Consider the following 25,395-nt stretch of genomic DNA (forward strand, 5'->3'; position numbering starts at 1 on the left):
TTTTTATTTTTTCATTGTGAATTTATCACTTTTTTTGGAAAAATTATACTTTTTTTTTTTTTTAAGAGCAGAAGGATTTGCCTTTTACATTCCTAAATAAAATGTGGCTTAAAGCGCATTGTATGTGATCTTGACCCTGTCATCTCTGTCAGACAGACGCATCGGTGGAACGCAGACCTGAACAAGTCCCTCCAGCTCTAAGCAGCTCCACATTTGTGGATAAATACACTATTTATATATATATTTCTGAAATACTGAGACAACGTAAAAAAGCTAAAATGCTTAAAGATGACTCTTAATTCATAAAATGTAGGATTACATCAAAAAAAAAAAAAAAAAAGTCATGTTAGACTTGAAGTTAGTTGGTGCAAATGTTTCCTGGTGAAATCTGCAGCTGTGCCTCCTATAGACCTCGGTGACTGTGTGGTTCTGACGGGCCTGGGTGAAGGAAAGGCTACCAGAGGAAAATGAGGCTTTGCTGCCCCCCAGTGCTTCTCCTTAAGAAACACTTTTCCTTAAACACGTTACAGCATGTTGGGATCACTAATCAATTGCACAAGACAAAGAAAACAAAAAACAGTTCCTGTGCAAATGCAGTTTAAACAGTTGATGCGGAGCATGAATTACTCTTTGCCTTTTCCCATCAAGTTGGAGATTTTCAAGAATTGAGAAATGGTCACATTTTCAGAGCAGTACTTCCAATTAAAAAAACAAATTGCTCCGTCTTAAAGTCACAAAGCGGTCCGATTACTGGCTCTGACATAATTCCACCTCTCAGTAGCTGCATTTGCACATCTGGCAACAGTAAACTGATACAAATCCATGATGTTAAACTCAAACCGGCCCAGTTTCTCTCACAAAAAGGAGTCCGTGAACCAGCGGCAGCAGCGGCGGCACGGAACCGCGTCACAAAGAAGGCCTGATGACTTCTGACAGCTCGGTCTGCCCAATCAGCTGTTTCCACCACACGGCCGTGTCTTCAGAGTCCCGCCGTGTCCCAGAAGTTTCATCAAAAAGCAACTATATATGTAGAATATAAGTCAGGTTCGTTTCATCATAAATGTCCATCATAACAGGTAACATCAGGTTTATAATGGAAAGTTCCAAGTGCAAGGCATCTAAAAGTAGGGGTTGGCTAATTTTGCCACGGTGTAGAAGGATTATCTGCGAGAATGATTTGGGGGGGGGGGGATTTTTTTTTCTCTGTCTCTCTCTCTGTGCTGTGAAGATGATGAACATGCAGCTTCTGGTCTGAGACCGACGTGGCAGCTTGCTTCCTGGTCCCATGGTGCCCGGTGAAGTAAAGCTTCACCTGCAGAGGCAGCTGCACATTTACAGGTTGTTCTGCTGCTGAAGGTGCTGCTGCTGCAGGATGGTCAGCTCCTCGATCAGCCGCTTGAAGGTGATTCTCTTCTCAGGGGCGTGCTCCCAGCACTTCCTCATCAGCTCGTACACCTGCAGCAGAAACGCACGTTAGTCTGGAAGCCGCCAGCGTCTGACCTTAAGGGTCTGCGTGTCTTACAAGTTGCTCCCATTCAAGGAAAAACAAACAAACTTGTAGGATTTTTTTTTTTTTACATTTAGAGCCACCTCATCAGCTGCTGATCGTGCTGTGGGGTCACAATAAACGCAGAGCGTCCAAACCCGCACTTAGAACACTCAAGCTTTTGTAATCCTGCTCCTTTACAAGATTCCTACAGCATAAGGCAAGTTAAATTCAAGACTTTTTAATGCCACTTGAAATAAAAAGTTAAGACCAACTTCACGATAAACAAGATAAACCTGGTTGCGACAACTTCACCCAAATGTTTATTTTAACATAAACCATTACTTTCTGGCTCAGCAGACATGTTAAAGATTTTGAAAAACCTTCCATATAGGAAGAAAGCTAAAAAAACACAAATTACAGATATATTTTTAACAACTACTGAACTGAATTCACAAACTTTGTTTTGTTCCCTACTAAAATAAACTATAAATCAGTGCCAACTCTTTTTCACAGCTACGGTCCGGCCGCAACAGTTTTTATTGGTTCCGCTATCGGGACGGAACCAATAATGGTTACATTGAGCCGTTCGGTAAATTTAAAAAAAAAAATATATATAATTGTGTCAATTATTTTACCGTTTGGTAAGGATTACAAAAATAAAATCCTATTTATGACCTGGTAACAATTTTAAGACCTAAGAAAGACTGATTTAAGACATTTTAATGCCAATTAAGGCCTTAGTTTTATATTACAGAATTCAATGCCTTTTAAGACTTTTTAAGGATCTGCAGGAACCCTGCTTTAAAAGCAAATATGACATCTGTGTCGCTGTTAAACTGGCTCAGGCAGACCGGAGGTCACACCCGGTGGCGTGGAGGAGAACTGTCGTCAACATTTATAGTTCAGTCAACATTAAGTGGTCAAATTTGCACAAATAAAAAGGTTGCGAGTACACCAGCTTGAGTTACCTTAGTCACAGGCTCGGGGCAATCTTCGGGACACGGCAACCTCCCTCCATCCTGCAACAACTTCACCAAGCGGACGATGGTCATCTGGCCGTGGGTTCGGCCGATCATATCAAGGAAGCGCTGTGAAGGCAGATCCCATCATCAGCTACTGGTCATGTGACTTATTCTTCAATATGAAAACCAAACTCTCACATTTTCTCACAGTTGGTGCCGTTCAAATGTCTTTTTTTTTTACCTAAACGATGTGATCTGTAGATTATATTATTTATCTTTGGTTCCTGTTTCAGAGCACAAGCTTTACTAGCATGAGCAGAACCACTGCTGACTGGATGAAACGACCTGAACGTGAGGGAAACGGTCCAAACATTGGAGCATCTGGTACTAAAACTCATAAGGAGCTCTTAATAATAGTTTGCATTTACTAAAACCTTCAGATCGTGTCGGGAACAGTTTGGTTCCTCAACATCAACAGATAAAAGGCCGACGTCAGTGACCGGCCCTCGTGATGAACTGAGCCGGCACCACTGGTACACAGACTTATTGGACCAAACATCTTTATTACACCGTCTCCTCAGCTTTTGAGTCCCCTCCCTATCCACCAGACAGTTAATGCAACGATTCAACCTGAATCGACAAGTTTTACTAGTTAGTCATCTGAGGGAGGAGGAGGGCGGACTGACCGTCATCGGGCTCTTGGAGGATTCGCAGTAGGTGATGATTTCATACATCGTCACTCCAAAGGACCAAACGTCTGAAGCGAGGTAAAACTTGCAGAGAGTTAGACACTCGGGGGCGTACCTGAGGCACACAAAAAGAGAGAAATGAGGTTTATTTAAGCTGCTGCTGTAGCAAACCAGCAAAAAAAGAGAGTTTTAAACCAACTGAAAGGGATCCATTTAAAAATATCTTTCACATTTTAGAGAGCTGACTAAGCAAACTTCTGTAATGTATTCAGGTCTGAAGCTTTTCTAATTAACATATTTTTCGGACTATAAGTCAATTAAAAATGAGTCAAAGAGGAAAAAAAACAACATAAGTTACACCGTACTATACGCATTTATTTAGACATTTATTTCACACAATCCAAGACTGACATTTAATCTGGTAAAACATTTTATTAAATTACAGAGCAGCATCCCCAACTGGACATGGACCATACCTGAGAGGATGAACGGGGTAAATTAACGGGCCGTTACGCTGAAAGTTGTTAAGATTACGCCTAAATCAGACTTAGGGTGTAACGGTGCTACGTGCTAAGCTAACAGTACGACACGGATGTTTCAGAGCAACATAAAGCTCACGTGCATCAGTGAAGTTGTAAACCGCCCGGACAACAGAGTTGTAAGCTAGCGCTAGCTGTTATTAGCTTCACAGACAGCCCAATAAGAGGATTCTGTCGTGGTCTGGGCCGTTTGAGCTGCAACGCTCTGCTGCATGAATGCAGACTGAAACATAGAAACGTGTTCAGTCTTTGTTGTCTACAAGTTAATGTTTCAATTCATTTTTAAGTAGTACAGGAGCAGGATGTAGTTTTCACAAGCCTAGAGAGCCCTCTTGTGGCTACAGACGGTAATGTTTACTCCTTGGTTCATGCTGCTCAGTATGATTTACCATTTAAATTTGATATTTAAGTCGCACCCGGATACAAGTTGCAGAACCGGCCAAACTATGAAGAAAAGAGCGACTTATAGTCCGAAAAATGCGGTTTATGGTCTTTACCAAATACAATAAACAACAATTTCATTGGTCTTCCCTCTAAACCCACCAGAAAACGGGGCTGTCGTGGTCGTCCTTGACGGTGTAATAGCCGTCATTGTCCTTGAGGCTCTTGGTGAGGCCGAAATCACCGATCTTCACCGTTCCCTCTTTTTCCACCAGCACGTTTCGGGCAGCCAGGTCCCGGTGGATGTAATTTCGAGATCCCAAATAATCCATGCCCTAAAAACAAAGTATTTAAAAAAAAAAAAAAAAAAAAACAGACAAAACGACCGAGTTGTTAGCTGGTTAGGAGAGAATCACACCACAGCTCAAAGGTTTCCAGGAAGCAGTGATCGTTTTACCCGACATATCTGGATGGAGTAGCTCAGCAGATCGGCAAGGCTGGTCTTGCTCTTGTTTCTGGGGAGATACTCCTTCAAACTGCCCAGTGGAAGATACTCCATGATCAGCTTTATGGCGTTTCCACCTAGAAATGAACAGAGTCCCTGATGATGAGTGTCACCAGCTCCAGCCCCTGCCTCTCATCTGTCACCGTTGGATTCATGTCACACCCTTTGAAATACAGCTATTAATTCATTCGGACGCCTGTCTGGTCTGAAGGCATGAAACATGAGTTTCTATCAGATATAGGTCAGTTGGTAAGCACTTATTTATTAAAGCTCGATACAACTTTTAAATAAAGGCATTAAATAAAAGGGTATCTAAATTGGAGAGATGGTTTATACATTTTTAAAACATCAAGACAATGTTTGCAGGGTTTTCTATAAAAGCCCTTTCTGGGAGCAGTACCTAGCATTAACATAAGAAACCAACGGCAAGTCGTGCATAACTGTGCAGTGGAAGGAAAATGATCGAATAAATAGGTAAAAATCTGAGCTGTGTGCTCTGCCTTTGCATTTTAGACACTTTTTATTACGACAACCCTAAATAAATGCCAGGGAAACAATCGCCTTCATTCTCCTTCGTGTCGGCCAATTACATAAAATCCAGGCAAAAAAAAAAACTTAAGCTTTATATTGTGTCAAAATGTGAAAAATGACCAGGGGTACAGCTACTTTAATAAGGTGCTGTATTGTAAAGCACCCCAAACGTAATTTTATACACTTTCTAACCAGAAGTGTTTACATCTCTGCTGTTATTTGCACATATTTTCCATATTTTAAATTTCCATTTTGAACATTTACTTTTAAAGAAATGCGCAACTGGCTAAGATGATGCAAAGTCTTGGTATGCTATTTTTAAGTAACTTTATCTCATGTATATTTACTGTATAGTCCCTCATTATTTCTACATTTGAATGTTATCTGCATGCAGGCAGGCAGCTGCTGGTACACATGAAACTCCCCACTGAGGAACAATAAAGGAGATTTCTATTCTGTTTCTACTTAGTGAACCTAAAATACTCATTTGTAAGAGAATCGAAGAAAAAATCTGGAAAGTTAAAACTAAAGATGACCTTTCTGATGAGTGACTGTTGAATTACACTATTGAATTATGTTACTTTTGTAAAATTGGGACCAAAATATACTTCCTCTAAATATATGTCGCTACAGGAAGTGCAGATGATGATTTAGGAGAAAGGGTAAACTTTATGTCGACGTATTTTACACTTGCGTTGTAGTTTACTGAATCATAAACCCTCATGATAGTATTTTTTGTTCTCACTGTGTTTTATTTCCAGTCTTTAATATTTTAGGAAATAAATGGTATATGTTAAACTGTCTGATGACAGGAATGCTTTCCTGAAGAGCAAATATGGTTTTAATTTAAGGCTGTACTCAGACCAGGAAAGTCCTTTGGTCCAAACCAGAAACTGACTTTTTTTTTTTATTTTGCTGGGGTTTCCTTTCACGCCGTTACATTTTGTAAGTTAACTAGAACAAAGCCACACGTGTGTCTGCGTTCTGCTGTACCTTCTTCTTGGCTGATGCCCTTGTATTTGACGATGTTGTCGTGGTAAAGTGCCTTCAGGATTTCAATCTCTTTTAAGAGGTTGTTGCTCTGCTCCTCGCCGTTCTCGGGCTTCAGTGACTTGACGGCCACCAGTTCGCCGGTCCTGTCTCCACGCGGGTCGTAGCGACACAACTCCACCTTCCCAAAGTGGCCCTGCGTGGAAGACAAAAACAATTTGTTTTTAAGTTGAGGGCATGGGAACAACTTCAGCGCCATAGTGAGCGACGTTATGAACGAAATCCTTTAATATTTTCAGAGCTTCTGTTTGGTGAAAAATGTCTGACTTCTCTAAGCAGAACATAAAACGCGTTAGCTGGATGGTGAAGCTTTCTGTTTCTTTGTAAAATGTCGGACACTTTTTAGAGGAAAGGCAAAAACGGGAAGAAAACTGAACAAACAGCACTTGTTTACCTCTCCAAGCTCTCTGATCTTCTTCAGGAACCGGTTTTCAAACACAGTCGGGTCCACCGGTGTGGTGTCGCGTGGTCTGATGTATTCGTCTGAAAAACAGTATTTCAGATTAAAAGGACTTTTTGACAACAGCCAGAAATTAAACCTACTTTTTAATCAAGATTCACATGTCTGTGTTAAAAGGTTTATAGTTCTGATGCGATATTTAATGGTAGATGTAGCGTCTTCATCAGCTTTAAGCAGAAAATCCTCATTAAAAGATATAAAGGCTTGAAATAATCCGTCTCTGTAATTAATGTGTACAATAGGTTTCATTTAGTCAACTGAGCCATCCTCGGTTAATCAATATTTACCACCGGCATTTAGGAGAAGTGGAATTAAACCTTTTCATGCTCAAAATGACTTAGTTAATAAAGTAGCATCCTAATTCCAGTGAAGTGTAAAATACAAGCATTTGACAATCTTTTTCATCTCATATTCAATTGAATGCACAACAAAGAAGATGTTTGATGCTCAAAGTAACAAACTTTGTTTTCTTTTTTTGCAAATATTCAGGCATTTTGAATATGATGCCTTGAATATAGGCTGAGACGGGGGTTAACAAAAGACTGGGAGAGTTGAGGAAAGCTTTAAAACATCTAAACAGGTGTTAGGTCCCCTTAGATAAAAACCTTTTAACCAATTTTAATAATAAACTGATGCTAAATGCACTGTTTGATAACTAGGTTCAGTCAGAATGTGTGTAACTCACTTCGTATCTGTCTGCCTGATTCGATTAATTTTATTTATTTTATTTTTTTTGGTAGACGACGTGTTGAGAATCAGAGCTGAACTAAATTGACCTTCTCTACATTCGTTTCTGGTTATGTAACTGCTTCCACCCATTTCCCTTGTAATCTGCTACTGCATTATTTACCCGAAATGTATTTGTTTACACTGAATGTCAAATAAAAAATAAAAAAAGATTTCCAAGGCAGCCTTTCACATTATGTAAACTGTGGTGTGATTCTGTGGAAGTTCTGAAGATTTAAATAGGGAAATGTGATCCGTGTTGACGGAGAGACTGCACTACCCAGAGGTGGCCACTAGGGGGAAGACAGAACCGGGCTGGGTTTGCTGTGGGGCCCGAGGAGGGGCAGAGCTCTGGTAATGTACCCAGTGAACTTCCTCATGAACATCTGAGCAAGTAAACAACTCTCTCTCTCTCTCTTTATATGAGGCTGCTGCTACGTGAGAAACAAACCACGCGTAACATCCAGGTTGTGTTTCACAGGTTAAAAATACAGCCTGAATGCTGCTTTGGTCCACAGTGTTTCAGTTATCCTCAAGATTTCATTTCAGAATTTTATCTAACCTTTTCTAATCTTATACAACAAGACTTGTGTTGCTGAAAGGAGGTTTCTTGAGTGAAGTTTGCATGTAAACTAGGGCTGAACGATTTTGGAAAATAATCTAATTGCGATTTTTTTTTTCTTGATATTGCGATTTAATGCAATTTTTTTCTCCAGTTTAATTTATCATGTCTTTTTAAACATATACAAACAACAAATCAATTTGTTTCCTCGCCGTGCAGATTAGTTGCTAAAAGACCCACAGCATCTAAACTCGGAGCAGAAATGATTGACTTCTGACTACAATATACTTCAACCAAAATTGCAATTTTGACTTTTCTCTGCGTTAACCACAAGCAACAAAAATGGCGTCTAAATAAAGACGTTTGTAAACAAGGACTATTCAAAACAAGAACTTTTATGTTTATTAATCTGAATATTATTCAAAAGAGCAGCTTTTAGTAGATTTGGACATCAATCCTTGTTGGACATAAAGTGCAACCAACAAGCAAGTCTATGTATTAAACTGATTGACCTGTACTTAATGCTATGTACAATTATATAAACTCTAAAACAAGTAATACAATTAGATTATCTCACTCCTGCAACTGTCTTCCCTTTCATGTGGAGGCAAACCCACTTTAAACATTTTACCAACACCTAATGGACGGGTTCCCTAATTGTTACATAGCCAAAAATTGCAGACTCTGCGATTTCGAAATTGCGTTTTTTTACATCGCGATTATATTGAAAATGCGATTAATTGTTCAGCCCTAATGTAAACAGTGTTAATATGTGTACAGGTTTGTTATCAGACATACTTTTCTCCTCTAGTTCATCCAGGTCTCTGACGATAGCCCTGAAGAAGGGTCTCTTCTTGGGGTCGTACGTCATGCAGCGGGTCATGAGCTCAGCGAGCTCCTTGTAGTCCGGGGTGGCCAGCTGGAACTCGGCTTCATAAAATCGCTCCTTCTGCTCAGAACAAACAGAGCGAGGAAGGGAAGGGAAGGAGAAATGCATGACGTGACCTGGAGCGAACGCATGACTGCGTGCAGATATTCAGGTTCACTGGGTTTCTTTACCTCGGTCAGTTTCTTCTCTTTGAGCGGAACCTCTCCGTCATAGCAGATCTCCCACAGGGTGGTGCCGAACCCCCACTTGTCGGCGGCCACGCTCAGGGCGGACGTGCTCCTCACGCATTCGGGAGCGATCCACGGGATGCGATGCACACACTCTGCAGACACAACGTTGGTGTGATTCTGACTGATCGCTGTGAGCTGGGTAAAACTTAATAAAACTTGTCGGAGCAGCACTTTTAACTCGGTGTTTGTTTTCGCCTGCTTTACTGATATTCACATTTTACTGCTGGTGTAGCTCAGGAAATCAAAATATTACAGAGAAGCTGTTTATTTCAGTCATTGGAAATCAAAAAGTGAAACCCTGTTTATTTTATTACACACAGAGTGATATATTTCCAAAATCTGTTTATTTTGATGGTTATTGAACATCTAGTCACTCAGAATGGCAGCATAATTGAAGCATTATTGAGGTTAAAATTAATTATTATAGCCTACACAGTCATGGCAAATACTGCTGACCAGACTGTTGTGCATTGGTCCAAAGTCCTCTTTTTAAAACAAAAGTACATTTTGCATTTAATTTGGAATATTGGGGTCCAGAAGATGTGGAAGAGTGGAAGATGGAGCCAGTTTCCACGTCTGTGATTATTTAGGAAGCCGTCGTCTGTTTTAAGTCCAAGGTCAGGGAGCATAAGCCCCCTCAGCAGTAAACTAACTTCAGATGCTACTATCATTTATTTTTATAAACGTGTGCGCACGATGGATGCTGCTGAAATGTCGAAGCGGGATGCGATATCAGCGAAGTGCTACTCTGCTCATTATCTGAGGAAGTAAATACTGACCGGGATATAATCACTAAACGCTACATCAACAACTGAGCAAAACTAAAAGCCTCATTTTACGTTTAGCTCAGAGCCAAAACATTTAAGAAATAAACGCATAAATTCTCCATATCGTTAATCATCCAACATAATGAATCCTTAAGATTTTTCACAGCTACAGTTGAGAAAATGCAGCGTTATCTTACCACTTCCTTAAATCTGATTCTTAAAATAAAACTTTTTTCTAACACATTTAACTCCTGATTGTGCAGAACCAAGGAATGTAGATTATTACGCTTCTTTGTGTAAAAAAAAAAACAAGCTTAATTAAAGTATAATTTCTAAGTAAACCTATTCATGTAGGCTCCTGTTACGGTCTGGCATCCTCGCGTGAAGCAAAACATTCTCTTCATGCTCAAGATACGAGACCGGAGCAGGAAAGGAAACACTGTGTGGGAAGCTATCTTAAACTGGCTCCACCCGGCTGAAATGTTTCACGCTTACTGGAAAAACGGCCCAAATGATCCGACATCCATGAACTGGCTTGTAGCTCCTCAAAGCCACAACTTAAAAATCAGACAATGTCTGTTAGTAAGCAGTAAAGAAATGGATGTGATAATAGAGAGAAGGGGAAGAAAAGAGATAACTGGAGGCAAAAAGAAAAAAAAGGAGACGTATTGAAAGAGAAGAAAACATCTTGAGAGCCAGTGGAAAGTAATCAGATTAGTGGGCAGCGGAGAAGAGTGCTCCCAGAGAGCCTCTGAGCACATTATGCATCCAGTTCAATTAAATCCATGCAGAAGGACACTGATGTGTAACGGGAAGAGCAGCTGATCGGCGGAGTGATAGAGACGGAGGAATGGAAGAAATGGTAAAGATTTCTGAGAACAGAGAGTGCGGGACGAGTATTCCCACGGGTCTGAGACTGAAACATTTCCAGTTTGTCCTGTGGTTTCCGTCAGATCGCGCCGCACGGCCGGCACCGTTTCTGGCTCTGACAGAAAAGCAGAAACACGAAGCTCCCAGAGGAGGGGAACTGTGCGATTTGAGACGTGCCCTTAGTTTGATATCTGTGAACTCGTACAGATTAAAACAAACCAAATCACAGTCTCAGGTGGAAAATCCGCTCAATGCTGAGCCAAAGAATGGCCGACAGCCGTGATTGTTGTTCCCGACGGCTTGGTCGGACACCCTTGATCGGAAATGGGCTTTTTTTATTTTATTTTCCTGCGCTGTGTGGGAAGATCAACACGTTATTCTACAGACGACGATTTAAAAGAAAAAGGGTCACCTTAGCGCCTCGTGAACGTTTTAGAAAGTACCACGAGTTTCTTTAAAGAGTCTGTCCAGCCTGTGATGATGAAGCGTGTTCTGGTTAGAGGAGTGTGACCCATTTAGTTTCAGTATTGCAGGACCTTTGAGGTGTTATTTTGTATTAAAGAAAAAAAAAAGCATCTCAAACTACCATATGTTCACTTTACCGCAGTTAGCTGCCAGACTATGTTTTTTTTTTTTTTTTTAATTCTGCTTTAACTTTCATTTACAGCTGAAAATGCGGAAGTTGTTGCGACACGTACCGCGGTAACTGTTTGGCAACTTGGTGATTTTCATTGAAACTGCAGAGAAATGAGGTCGGCTGTGCCTTTGACTCACCCTCCCTGGACAGCACCGTTATTGGTATTCCCGGGTCGCTGAGCTTGATGAAGGGCTCTCCTTCCTCTTCGTCCAGTCCATCTCTGGCCAGCAGAATGTTCTTCGCACAGACAAAGCCGTGGACCAGCTTTTTGTCTTCCTAAAACACACACACAACAAAAAGCACCTGAAGACGTTCTAGTTTCAAACGGCCTGTTTATACGTATGGTTTCCATTTTGCTTTTATGGTGTTTTGTGTTTTTATTATACTTTGTGAAGGGTTTTTAACTCTCCTATTGTAGCACTTTGAGATTTTATTTGAAATGTAAAGTGCATTATAAATAAACTGTATTATTACAACAGTAAAAACACATGTTATATACCTACCATCATAACTACGTTTCTGAGATGTTTGCCAATCAAGACTCAAAGTTTTTGTTCTAAGCTCTTATTGTAAAAGTCAGTTTTTGTTCAATTCATAATGAAAGTGGCACATTTGATAAGACACACAAAAATGCCAAATTTTCAACTTGGAGACGTGCCTGCAGCATCCGAATTTAACCTGCTACATAAACTTTTCTTTTTTAGCTCTGAGACGACGCCACTGAGCAGAAAGTGACTTTTTCCCTTTCATTTTTGCTTCCCCTTCTGTTATTTTTCTGCATATTAAAATTAGGACGTGTTTTTTTTTTTTTTTTGACGAGCATAGCATCGTAGCAGGACATCCAGCTCGCCAACATTTGGCACCAGTCAGAGAAAGCTGAACTTCCTATAATGCAAATGGGAACGGGTCATACTTGTACAAGCCTCCTTCTTGTGTGTGTGTGTGTGTTCATTTGCACCTCATTATGTTGTTCCTATTAAAACCCTACAGTCGATTTGCTTAGGCCCAGAGCCTAAACTCACCCAAATAAATAGTTTCTGATCAAACAGAACAATAAAAAAGTGAAAAAAAAGCAAAGTTTCCTACTTACCAAGTAGCTAAGAGCTGAGGCCAGCTGCTTGGCCACCTGGAACTTCCACCTTGTGCTCAGAGGACTCTGCTGTCTCCTTATAAACACATCCAGTGGTCCTAGCTGGACATATTCTTCCACCATGATATCTGGGGACGGAAAACGACGCGTCAGAGGATGAAGCCGCTGCACCACAAACTCAGTCGGCCAGTTTAAAAACAGCACTTACTCTCCTGGTGGCGAACACACACGCCGTAGAGCAGCGCGATGTGTTTGTGAGACACTTGTCGCATCATGTTGGCCGTCTCAAAGAAGGCCTGTCAGAGAGACAAACACGTGTCAATACCAGCAGCTGGCTGGACATCTTTAATATTTGGTTATTTAAGATTTCGTAGATATTAGTCACGAGGACAACAGAAATCAAGCCATTTTAGAACGTGTTTGAACAAGCTACTGGTTATGAAACCGTGTCTCACCAAGGAGATGTCCCTGTGTCCAGAACCGAGCACCTTCAGGACCACCTTGACTTCCTGGAAAGATGTGTAACCCGCATCTTCATCTTCTTCGTTCTTGACTCTCAGCGTGCCCAGGTATATGTTGGTTTTTGTGCCCACGCCGAGGTGCTCCTCCTGGGGAACACAACACAGAGCCAGGATCGTTCAGGGTTCAGAAAGAAGAAGTCACATCTAAACTACGCTCCTACTGAGAAAAAGGTCAAACGCAGAAAAAAAAAAAACTGGCATTTTCACAAGGGTAGATATTTCTTCCCCATCCTAACGTGCAAAACAATTTTTTTTTTGAGTCACTCAAAAGTAGTATTTCTAAAGTTGTATTTGAAAGCAAAAGTTATACTTTATCAATTAAAGCCTGTATATTTTGGGTGCTATTGTGTTATATGTAAGTGTTTATAACACGCTACATTTTATTTCTAACTTTTACTCGTTCTCTTACAGCCAAAACCTTCAACATATTAAATATATTAATTAGGATTTTAAGCAATATACTGACAAATAAGAATTTGAAAAGTTAGTTTTCTGCACCTTCTCTCTTATTCCTCTAAATAAATATCTGGACAACCAACTGCCTTCTAAAGCCTTTTAGTCAACCTGTGTACAATTTAATCCAAGTATGAGTTGTTTGAAGGCCTCATGGGTTTGTTAAAGAATGTTATTGAACAAAAAGCCTCAGGTCAGGGATAAAAATATAACGAAGTTTGAAAAGGCAGAGTGGCTGGGAAAGTGATACACTCCACAAATCTAGATGTTATGAAAGAAAAAAAACAACAAAAAAACAGGGCTTTAATAGCTGGATTTAAAGGTAAAACTGCACATCATCCAAAACACGGCATCTCTATTTTCAAACATGGTGGTGGTAACCAACTTTCCAGACAAACCAATATGGCCGGGCTCGTGCTGTGAGCAGAATGTGTGGCTCTCCATGCACCTTGGAAGTGGGTGAAATTGCACCAGAAGCGTTTGGTTACTTTTCTTCACCGTGTATGGGCTAGGCGCTTAGATTTAAGGATAGACAGCTGAATGGAGCCAAAGATGAATATTCTGGAAGAAAACCAGTTAGAGACTAGAAAAGCTTTGGGACTGGGGCAGAGGTTCCCACTTCTAGCAGGACAACGACCCTAAAAAACACTGAACTACAACGGAACGGTACAGCTCAAAATATATGAACGACCCGACCTAAATACGACTTAGAATCTCTGCCAAAACCTAAAAAAATAAAATAAAATAGATGTTGACGGCTGGTTGGGCTTGGGTTATTTCTGTGACCAGATGTGCAAAGCTGGTAGAGACTTCAACTGACTAGTAGCCGAAACTGTCCTCAACGGTGTTTCTTCCAGCTATCGACTCACTGGGGCTGAATTCAGATGCTGGTCACCCTTTTAGATTTTTATTTGTAAAACATTTACAAATAGAAACTAAAACTCTTTTTTCCTTCAGCTTCACAGTTACAGTCCACTTTGTGTTGGTTTATCACATAAACTCCCAGTAACATGAGAACGTGTGAAAAAGTCCCAGCGCTATCGGTACATTTGCAGAACACAGTAGCCACAGAAATCAGGAAGCTTGTTGAAACACACGATAGATTTCTCTGGAGTTTCACATTCTGCATTTTTACATTTATGATCAAACTATAGCAACATCATAACCAGCCTTACCATCCAATAATACAGGAGAAAAAAAGAACAACGTGTACCTGCTCGATGTCCTCCTTGGGAATGCGATGGAAGATACAGAGCTCCCTCTCGTGCTTGGGCGGCTGGCAGGTCTGGGCTCTCTCCTTGGTAACCACCAGGAGGTTAGATATTTCTGCAAAAAAACAAAAAAAAACAAAACATTCCTCTGTAAGAAAACTGTGAGGGGCACAATGCACACGTCAATCCCCTTATTATTGGGAGAGCTAACCAGTGTGGAAAAATGTTTCAGACTGGAGAGGACTGTGTTGGTGAATCCTCCGCAAAGCACATCTGCCTGCATTGTTACTATGGTGAAGGTATTGTCAAAAAAAAAGCCCACTGGTCTGAAATGCTGGTGAAGATTCTCAGTCATTCCAAAAACGTAAAAAAACTAAATAACTGGACTTTTCTCAGAAGTTTCAAGACGTTTCGCTTCCCATCTAGAAGGCTTTTTAAATTCAAAATGTCTGGACTAGTGTGGCGTTGCAAGCTTTATAGTACTGCCCAACAAAAACCTTGTTATGGCTTAGATAACATGCAAATTGAACCGAAACAGGTCCACCCCCTTAGTAATGGGCAGTCGTTAAGGTCATTGTAGGCCTGCAGATTGAACCGGTTTGAATTGAGAAAGCTTTCCGGATAGGAAGCAAAAACGTCTTCAAACTTCAGAAAAAAAAGTTGTTTTGTTTTTTTTTACTTTTTTGGAACGTCTGAAATGCCGCAACCAGGCAGCAAGAACAAAATCTGTCTACGGCAACAACAGAGAGGACCAGAAAGGAAGAGGAAAGCTGCGTTTTTCAAGACACGCGCGCCCGTAAAAGGGCTCAGCGGCTATTGCATGACCTCGCAGGTTGTGCATGAAAGCAACACGGTGTTTACATGTGGTGATCAACAATTACGTCACTGCGGCAATGACAAGTACAGACGTTCGAGTTGTGCTAGCAAACCGGATTCAGGTTGTAGTGTGTGTGTGTGTTTGTGTACTTCTGGACGTGGGAGGCGCAGTGAGAACTACTATTTGCTTCCCCACTTCATGAGAGTTTGTGTTCGATGTGGGCTGCTAATGTTATGACAAAACCAACAAACTGTGGTTACTCGGGGAGGGGGGGGGGGGGGGTAATATGCACTCCCTCAGCAACTTGTCAAAAGTAGCTTGTAACATGCAATCATGGTTTCATGCAAACCCCAAAAAAACAACATGTGCCCAGCTCTGCCATTAAATGATAAGTGGCACACTGTGTCGCGCTCACTCCCTCACCCCTTCAATCTAATCTTGGCATTACGGAGAAAGACACACACACACACACACACACACACACACACACGTGCTTCAAGCAACAGCCTCTAATTCTTTAATTCCAAGTTTACACCTGAACACTAGGTAAAGACCCAGGACGGCAAAAAAGGTAAAAGCAAACCTTAGGATGTGGGCACACTGTAGCGGGGCGCTATTGTTCGAGCAGGACGCTGACAGCTGAGCCCAGACAGCAACACAGACGTGCTCTTTTGTCTTTGGCAGATGCAGCAGCTTACTGATGCGCGACGTGATAATAATCGACACCCTGCGCGTGCCCCGAACACACACACATTTATACAGACATGGCTTTGTCTTTCCCTGTGTAAACACAAGAGTGCTACTTCGGTTCCGGAAACCCACATTTTACAACTCTCTTCCTCCCTGACACCGTTTCACAGACGCTGCCAGCACCGTTTCCCTCGGCCCGACACAAACACACCTACGCCTTAAAATCTTGGCGTTACATACATGCGAGGTTGAAATGTTCGAGTCACACGCTGAAGATCCCGCTCAGGTGCAGAACGCATGACTTTTAACCACAGGGCAAAGACAGATCTTGCCGTTTCTTTTTAGGGAAGGAAGTGTGAAACAGGTTGCGAAGAAGAAGAAACAAGAAACAAGAGTTTCCGAGTCCAAAATGTACCTATATTCTATGATGGTGTTGATTAAAACTTCTTTATTGCCCATCATTTGCTTTACATCAGCCAGTAACAAAGGCTGCCCTCGTAGAAATGTTTGTGCCTGACTTGCATCACTCCGGTAATTACAGTCGGGCGTTTACATCCACTCATGGACATTGTTGTCAATCGTTTGGAGCTGTTAAATGACTGGTTTGAAGACAATATATTCCCAGACTGGAATGATCTTAGAATAATCAGCTCCCATGAACAAGAACGGAGCGCAGCAGTTACATTTTTCCCCAAGTGGATATTTTCCAGTCCACATAGCGTTAAAATTATAAATCCGTCAGCACTGCTATTTGATTAAAATGTCCCTGACACTAGAAACGACATTGTTTTTGTAGCAGCCAGCAACTTCCTGACATAATTCTGAATCGATATTCGACCAATCCAAGAATTAAACGCATCCATTTTTCCCTCCATTACTTAGCAAAGACTCTGCCTTAAACCAAAGAACCTTACATTTTTAACATGGACCACAACAGTTTTGATAAATGTTTGGAATCATTGTCCTGCTGTCTGTCAACTACCTAAACCAATCTGGGTGCCTCAGATGAAAGGAAACTGGCTACGATGTTAAGAACAAGGACACTAAACCAGCTGCCACGCATAGTGACGGTGGGGTCAGGCTGTGGGGTAGCTTTGCCGTCAGGGCGGCTAGAGTGTCGCACACAGTGCAGATGGAAAGATGGAGGAGGAATTTCATCAAATAACCAATTTCGCCTCAAATCAATAGATGGTTGAAAACTGGACACGACTGGGAAAATTTATAGACACCGAAATTTATGAGAATAAACGACGTAATTTTGCCCATGTCGGTATTTTCTGTGTTAAAACAAATTAAAAGAAAAAGACGATTTTAATAGGTAAAGGCAGGCCATGTGCCTGTCCCTTTAAGACGCTACGCTGTACAGTCTGTAGTCACGCGACTCCAGCCCATCCAGTCGGAAACAAGAAGCGAAAGAGACGAGGAGGCTGAGAAACTGGAGGAGATTTAAAATGTTTAAGCAGCTGTAGAGCTACAGGAAGAGGAGCAGCTGTAAAATATCTCTGGTTCAGTCGCACAACGGACCCGTATGTTAGTCTGACTGTACATCAATGACGAATGGGAACTGCGGACCAGAGCGCTCGAGACGGCATATTGTCCAGCCGATACTGTAGAGATGGTTGTACCAGGTCTAGGCTCTCTGTGGCAGTAGTAATACCGTCAAGAGCCTCATGCAAACATAGTTAAAGCTGCAGAGCTTGATAGATGGATGAGAGTGCAGTGTTTGGGCGCACCTGGCAAGCTGTAAGTGTTTCACGTCTTAATGGAGTTACCTGTGTGTAAAAGGTGCGGCTGCTCCATAATGTAATTATAAATTAATCTTAACCTACATTCCCCGTTAGGGGAGTAAGTGTAGTTGGGATCTGCATCTATCAAGATAATTTAGCTGTAACTGGTTAGACCATCAATGTAACTGGCTGTGAAATAGCCCGTGGGTGGGGGAGGGGGTCTGTTTTATCATCCATTTATCGTCATCGAGGTGAACTGCTCAGTATATCGCAATATTGATTTTAGGCCATATAGCCTTAACCCAACCCACACTAAAATTGGTTTTAAAAACAGATCAGCAGGGCGAACGATAACCTTCAGTAATGGTCTAGATTAAACCGTGTAGAACAAGGATGGACTATCGATAAAAAGGAAAGGTCCGTGTCAAAATACAAACCGGTTTAAATGAACTCAACAATTTCTAATAAGCAGAATAGTCAAGTAGTCAGTCTGAAAGTGTTGTTGTTCATATTCTGTTGATGACAACAAGCAGCCTGTGGTTTCTCTGAAACTTTCTAGAGAATATTTATTCTCATAGCAGAGGGGAGTAATTACATCTGTATGAGGAATAGTGGACATGGGTGGATTTTGAGAAAAATCAACGACGACTTCTGGCTCGTACAACTAATAATTTCATATAAATTATATAATCTACCTTTAAAAAAGGTCGCATGAAACCACATTATTGAAGCCCCAAAAGTAAGACCAGGCTCATGACGAGTGGATGTAAGCCTCTAATAGGAATAAGTCTTTTCTTTGTGTAATTGGTTTTAAATTTATCTGCTTGGCTTGTTTCCTGGGCCGTTTCTCTTTGCTCTGCCATTGCGGTGGATTCGTTTGATCGGCTCATGTTTTGTTTCTGTACCTCTTGGCTGTGGAGGGCAGCAGCGTCTTAGCTGGAACTGCACGTTGTCTGTGTGGAGACACTGGCGCTCCAGGTGGTCCAGCAGCTCCTTTAAGGTGGGCCGCCACGTCTCGGTGCCGTACAGGCGGAAGCCACGGTCCATCACCTCGATCTGGAAGTTCTTATACTGACGGACCTTATGGGGGTTACTGAAGATGTTAGTCTGGATAAAAAAAAGAAAAAACACGAGGAGTAAATTATTACCAAGCAATGTCCCACAAAGACTGAAATACACAGAACTATAGACTCTGTTTTTATCAATCAATAAAATGTGTGGATATAAAATATGGAAATTAACAGATCGGCTCCCTGCCACGCCACAGTGATGCAGCAATTCATGCAGGTTTTGAATGCATACACTGAACAGTAGATGAAAATAGTTTTGTCTAGGCCAATATTTCTGGATAGAAAATAATTTCTATTGGTCCTATGTAACAAAGTAACTTTGCAATAATTTTCTAACTGATTGAGATGCAAAAACCCTGATATTTAACCAAGTAATTATGTGTGTACACTGCAAAAAGGGAACTACAAAGTAACATTTTCTTGAAACTAGTGTATCCATCCTTTATTTGAGCAGGCAAGTTTAAACGATCTGCCAATGGAATAAGATTGTTGTCCCCCCCTTAATCTTATTTTAAGGGCAATATATCTAATTATCTTACTCTAGTGGTCAAAATACTAAATTTTATTGATATATATATATATATATATATATATATATATATATATATATATATATATATATATATATATATATATATATATATATATAAAAAATACTATTTTTACACCTGAAAAAGAACATTTTACCTAGTTTTACTTCCTTTTTGCAGTGTAAGTGTCCCTGACTATGAATGGGCGTGCTTTCATATTCTAAATGGAGCAGCCTTCGATAGACAAAACTTCCTGTTCTTTAAGACATTTCTTTAATATTTGGCTTATGACCTTTGATAAAACAAAAATGTTTATGAAAATATTCACACTACTGACTTAACGCGATTCGCCGTATTATTCTAAAGAGCTTTTATTTGCCATATTTCCTGGACAGAGTTTGAGAAATGCTTCTAAAACTTCCTGGTGGATTTGTGCGCTACCTCGAAACAGACGACAGTGATGATGATGTAGTTGTAGTCGGTACAGCTCCAGCGCAGAATGTAGGTTCCTTCCTCATTGCCTTCCTGACGCAGCTTTTGGGTGGCATATTCGGTGCTGCGGGGAGAAACGTAAACAAAGCAATATTTAGTGAAACTCTGAACGCTGCTGTACAGCACACTGCAAAAACGGATCTAAAAATAAGTAAAATGTTCTTAAAATTTGTGTATTTGTCCTAGATTTGAGCATGTAAATACAATTATCTGCCAATGGAATGAGTATTTTGACCCCTAAAATAAGATAATTAGACATCCTGCACTTGAAATAAGATGATGAAGATGAGTTGTTCCTATTTTAAGTGCAACAATCTTATTCCATTGGCAGATCATCTTATTTACCTGCACAAATTAAGGACAGATACTCTCATTTTAAGAAAATATTACTTATTTTTAGTTCTGTTTTTGCAGTGCATAAACATGTCTTTCAAATGCAGATTATTTTCATGCTAAAAGTGACTTAAAAAAAACAGACTCAAAATTAGAGCTGCTAAAATGTAGTTATTTATGTTAACAGTGGTGCTTAATATGGCAGCGTTTTAATCTCTGCTTGCACAGGAAAACAGAAGCGTCGAGTTTAAAGATGCGCGTAACATTCAGCATGATTTAATCAACAAAAAAGCACCGATACGCACCAGATGGGTCCGTGGCAACCAGTCTCGATGTTGTTCACCACCGAAGCAGGGGCCACCTCCTTGCACAGGTAATGGTGGGCGTCCACGATTAACCGAAAATACCCGTCAACAAGGGCCGCAAAGGACAGAGCCTCAGCCTTTGACGGCAACTGGAGTTCCTGGGGGTTGAAAAAAAAATATATATATACGTATTGTTGCATTAATACAAGTGAAGTCTTTACGAGCTCATACCCTCCCAAACACGCTCCACTGGGAATTAAATGTTACTCACTCCAAACCCTTTTAAGAGGAACTATGATGTCAGTCACGGCTTAAAGACGCACGCTTTAATTGAGATTAACCATTAACTGCTGCCAACTATCGCTTGGCCCCACCGCACGGCTCAGGGCTGGGAGGACACCGTTGTCAATGAGCAGAGGGGTCTCTAACATCCTAATTGCCACCTCAATTTTAATGCAATTTAGATTTACATACCTCAATTCATAACACCTTTTCACAATAACACATACATTCATGCACCAGGAACAAGGGCGGTAAAGTGTTTCCTCCTTTGCTCCTGCCGCTGGCAGACACCTACTGATACACACATGCACATCAACCCAATGCACACGTACATAAAGGCCCATAAAGGCCCACTGGCTGAAGGTCATACAGATAAGGTCATGTTTCATTGTTGTGGCCACTTTACTTTGATGACAGCTACAGTATGCAATCAGGATGCCATCCTGAGGTATCATTTCTTTAGGGTAAAGACGAAATGAAAACTTAGAGTGGTCATTATATGGCCGTGCTGAAACCTGACTACTGTGATGTCAGGGCTCACAGAAGCCACACTGCTTTTGAGTCATCCTTTACATTCAATGTGCTGATAATATATAATCTATAATTAATAAAGCTAATTTATTGTTATATTAATTCATTTATTGCAATAACTCTAATCAAAAACATAAAGTCCCATAATCTGCATCCATTATACACAGTGTGAGATGCTTCCAGCCTTTATTTCTATTAATATGATAATTATTGCATAAAGCAAATAAAAACCAAAACTTATTTTTCTATAGAAATTTAGAATATTACATAACAGCCTATCTGATATTTAGGTTTTCATTAGATGTAAACCATAATCATAAATGGCTGAAATATATCTGTGTAAAATGACTATAAACAACGTTCAGCTTTTCACAATAACTGAATCAAATCGACTTTCCAATGATATTTTAACTTATTGAGATGCAGCTGTAGATAGAAACAGTGAAATATCTTCAGACAGGTCATTGATAATTGAACGCTCTCGTTCTGATGCGGCAACTTAAATGTAAAATTTCATCAAGGGCTTAAAGAAAAGCATTTAAAGTAGTTTAAATATTAATTGTTGACAGAGACTATTGAAATCTCTAGCTGTGTGGCACGGTTCTATAATACATAAAGGCTTGTTTGGTAAAACATTTATTGATATAGGCAGATAAAACCTCATTTCCATGTAGTTAACAGTCTCACCATTTTCTTGTTGTCTTGTCTCATGATTGTGACGGTTGCCTCTTTGATGACGGTGTGTGTGATCTCGTGGAAATCGCAGAACGCCACCCAGCCTTCGCTCATCTCCTTATTCCTGCCGTTCTTCTGCTTTTCGTCCTGCTTGCCCTTCTTCAGCTTGCTTTTTTCTCTGGGTGTCACTAGGTCCTGTTTCAAAAATTCAACATTACTTAAATTAAAGCTTTTTATTTAACAGGTTAATGCTCTGCAGATAGTTGTTAACGACAAAAATATTTGGTTTACTGGCCTGCTTGGCCGATTAAGTGTCAACAACTAGAACTTTAGTTGCTTGCTAATTAGAGATATCTTGATCCAACCTTAATACATTTTGTATTTTGTGAATTTCTTATTCTTTTATTATGCTTGGCATAATAAAGGATTAAAAATTGCTCTAACTGGAGCTCAGGAGGCCGTTTTGCCATGAAAACCCATTTCACAAAGCTCTCTAGACTTTGTTCTTGAGTTGATCCGGCAGCGACATGAAGCTTGGAGGTCTACAGGTGTTGATTCTTCAAAAGGCTTCCACTTTGTTATAATACCACTAACATTTGACTGTGGAATATTTAGTAGTAAGGGACTTTCAGAAATGTATTTGGTGCACAGGTTGCGTCCTGTAATGTTGAATTTCACTGAACTAAGAGTGACTCTTTATAGAACGAGTCAGTGTACATTCCTGGCAATATAGTGTAGTCACACAATATTCTGATCAGGACATCTCTACTGTTGACACATTTAGCCATGAAGCAAGAGATCGTAGAGCTTTTGTCTATTTTTACTCACCGTTGCTGGTTTTTGCCTCCAAGATATGCCGGTGGTGCCAGTAATGAGGACCTGTGTGTTTTGGCTTGCCTCGAAGTTCTGATTCTGACACTTAATCTGCACCTGGCCCTGGTTATAGTACCCTGGAAACAACAAGTAAACAGAAAGACAACATTTTACAAACAGATTCTTGGCCAAACATACATAAGCATGTGTTTTTATCATTGCTTTCCCCCCCCCCAGGGAAAAGGTTTTAAGTAAACTTCTATATTTAGTAACTACACATTGCCTTTTGGTTCTAAACTCCATCCATCGTGCACCAGTAACCATGAATATCTACTTGCATAGTTTATCAGCCTAGTCCCACAGGCAGAAGCTGTATGAAGAAAGCTCATCATTTACAAGTAATCTAATTTAATCTTAAATTCATTTCTAAAAACAATAAAATAAGATTTTAAATACAAAATTGTTATTGATTGTGGAGCCGGTCAACTTAAATTAACACATTTCTTATCCCAAACTATTCAATTCAATTTTATTTATATAGCGCCAAATCATGAAACATGTCATCTCAAGGCACTTTACAAAGTCAAGTTCAATCATATTATACAGATTGGTCAAAAATTGAGTATTGAGTTCTACTGTTCTTCAATTATGCATTATCCCAAACTATGAGGAGATCATGAAATAATTACTTTAAAAGTTTTTTTAAAGGTTCCATAAGATGCTAGAAATTAATACAGCGGTCAGTACAAAGCGTCCTGCCACACATGGCTCTTCTTTATATGCAAGAGTTGGGTACATTGCTCCAGACTAAAAAAAAAAAAAAAAAAAAAAACATATGGGTGTGTTCTCCTGGATTTCCTTTGTTGATATTGAATATCCTTGTATGATATGAACATTTACCGTAGTAACCTCCGTTGGAGAGCTCCTTTTCTTGTATAATGCTGAGGGAGATGGGCTCGAAGAGCTCGCTGCCCATTCTGCTGGTCAACCCCTCCAAAGTCGCCAGGTATTTGATCTTCAGGTCATAGCAGGTGATGTTGCTCTCGCCAACTGTTTGGGTGTTGAATTCGGCGAGGAACTTCTTGAAGACGTTGCTGATGCGGATGCGGGTCAGGAAGTTGCGCTGCTTTATGTTGGAGTTCAGCGACTCTGGGATGAAACGCTTGTAACTGTTGGGATAGAAATCCATTCGTTCATATCGTGAACTGAACCGTTTTAGGTAAAGAACGAATCATTTAAAAAGTATGTCGTACTGCACGTGTTTGCACGTTTGGGGGTTTCGGTATTACCTCATCTCACGGGAAGCCTCGGAAAAAGGTATGCCGCAATTCTTGGCATAGTGAGTGATGGCAAGTACAGCCATGCCCAGGCATTCATTTTCTATCTCGTGTTGCTCGACTTCTGACTGTGCTGTCCTGAGTGGAGCCATTCCTGTCTGAAAGTCATGCTGACACTGGGAAAAAAAAAAAAACATACATAAAACCAGAGTTAAAGCAAATCCGACACCATTCATATCAGAGCGCCAACAGAAACCTGCTAGAGTTGAGATCAGAAAGGACTGGGTGTTAGTAAATTAACATGAGAGGATGGGGATGAGGACACACCTGGGCGTAAAGGTATTCAAGAGAACCGACGTCCAGCAGCGGTGTTCCCTCTGGGGCTTTCTGTGTGTTCTGCCCTCGGAGTTTACTGAGGCAGTGTCTCCAAACTGGCGATTCTCCCTCGGTGGTGCCATGCCAGTTCTTGAAATAAAATCTTAAAGAGAGAGACAAATTTCAGGCTGAAAACAGGAAGACTGAACGACATCCGAAAACGAGATTTGCTTTGGATATTGTTTTATGGTTGATGAACTTCAGAAAGTCATTTTTTTAATGCCTGCTTACTTCTTACATAGTGAGTTTCTATTTACTGACATACATGTGGATGTTTATAAATTAAAATCTGCTCATTTAATTTAGTTAAGTTTTTTTTTTTTTTTTAACAGTGATATTTTTCAAAATGTTCATATCTGTTAGTTTTGAAGATCTTGGCTCAAAGATAACAAAAGCATAAAGTTCAGTTTCTAGAAAATTACAATACTATATAAGATAATGAAAGCCATTTTAAAAAAAGAAATATATTGTGCTATGGTCTTTACAGTCACAGAGAAGACTGCTGATTTGACAGTTGTCAGCAGACAGTACAGTATCAGTGACACCTTTCATAAGAAGCGTAAGATAAAAAAAATCGTTATTGTTAATCAAGATGGCTGCTCAGTGCTCTGTAGCCTTCTATCATCTCAGAAACATTGCAAAAAAATAGGCAAATTTTATCCTACGAAAATGCTGAGATCCTTATCCATGCATTTGTGTCCCCATGCATTGATTGATGCAATGCCTTTTTCTCTGGGTTACCAAGGGAATGTTTTAGGGGGTTTGCAGACGGTTATGAATGCGGCTGCCCGTGTTTTAACTAAAACTAGGAAAAATGCGCACTTCACGTCAGTGTTGTCATCTCTTCCCAGGCTGCCTTGTCATGTTAGAGCAGACTTCAAGATCCTGTTGCTCACCTGCAACGCCTTAAGCGCAT

At 40.4% G+C, this 25,395-nt stretch overlaps 1 protein-coding gene across 1 annotated transcript; it reads right to left on the bottom strand.

Annotated features, from left to right (window-relative positions):
* Positions 1-25,395, bottom strand: LOC105936935 (tyrosine-protein kinase JAK1). Its single transcript, XM_036141648.1, has 23 exons — positions 25,376-25,395; positions 24,432-24,582; positions 24,117-24,280; positions 23,728-23,996; positions 22,843-22,964; positions 22,027-22,209; positions 20,527-20,684; positions 19,838-19,952; positions 18,702-18,903; positions 14,565-14,677; positions 12,833-12,985; positions 12,586-12,673; positions 12,378-12,505; positions 11,425-11,563; positions 8,954-9,105; positions 8,693-8,843; positions 6,541-6,629; positions 6,090-6,282; positions 4,518-4,642; positions 4,223-4,395; positions 3,138-3,255; positions 2,458-2,577; positions 1-1,455 (listed from the first exon to the last, which is right to left on the bottom strand). The coding sequence occupies exons 1-23, from the start codon at positions 25,393-25,395 to the stop codon at positions 1,333-1,335; spliced, it is 3,249 nt and encodes a 1,082-aa protein (XP_035997541.1). The 3' UTR covers positions 1-1,332.

Source organism: Fundulus heteroclitus, chromosome 9 (assembly GCF_011125445.2).
Source record: "Fundulus heteroclitus isolate FHET01 chromosome 9, MU-UCD_Fhet_4.1, whole genome shotgun sequence".
Classification (NCBI taxonomy): Eukaryota; Metazoa; Chordata; class Actinopteri; order Cyprinodontiformes; family Fundulidae; genus Fundulus; species Fundulus heteroclitus.

What these genes read in the sequence shown, in the direction of transcription:
- LOC105936935 (XM_036141648.1), bottom strand. Translation starts at nt 25,395, where the DNA reads ATGCGCTTAAGGCGTTGCAG. An exon ending in GGAGGCAAAAACCAGCAACG is followed by an intron (nt 22,210 to 22,842) that starts GTGAGTAAAAAT and finishes TTTTTGAAACAG; the next exon opens with GACCTAGTGACACCCAGAGA. An exon ending in GGATGAACTAGAGGAGAAAA is followed by an intron (nt 6,630 to 8,692) that starts GTATGTCTGATA and finishes ACTGTTTTTCAG; the next exon opens with ACGAATACATCAGACCACGC.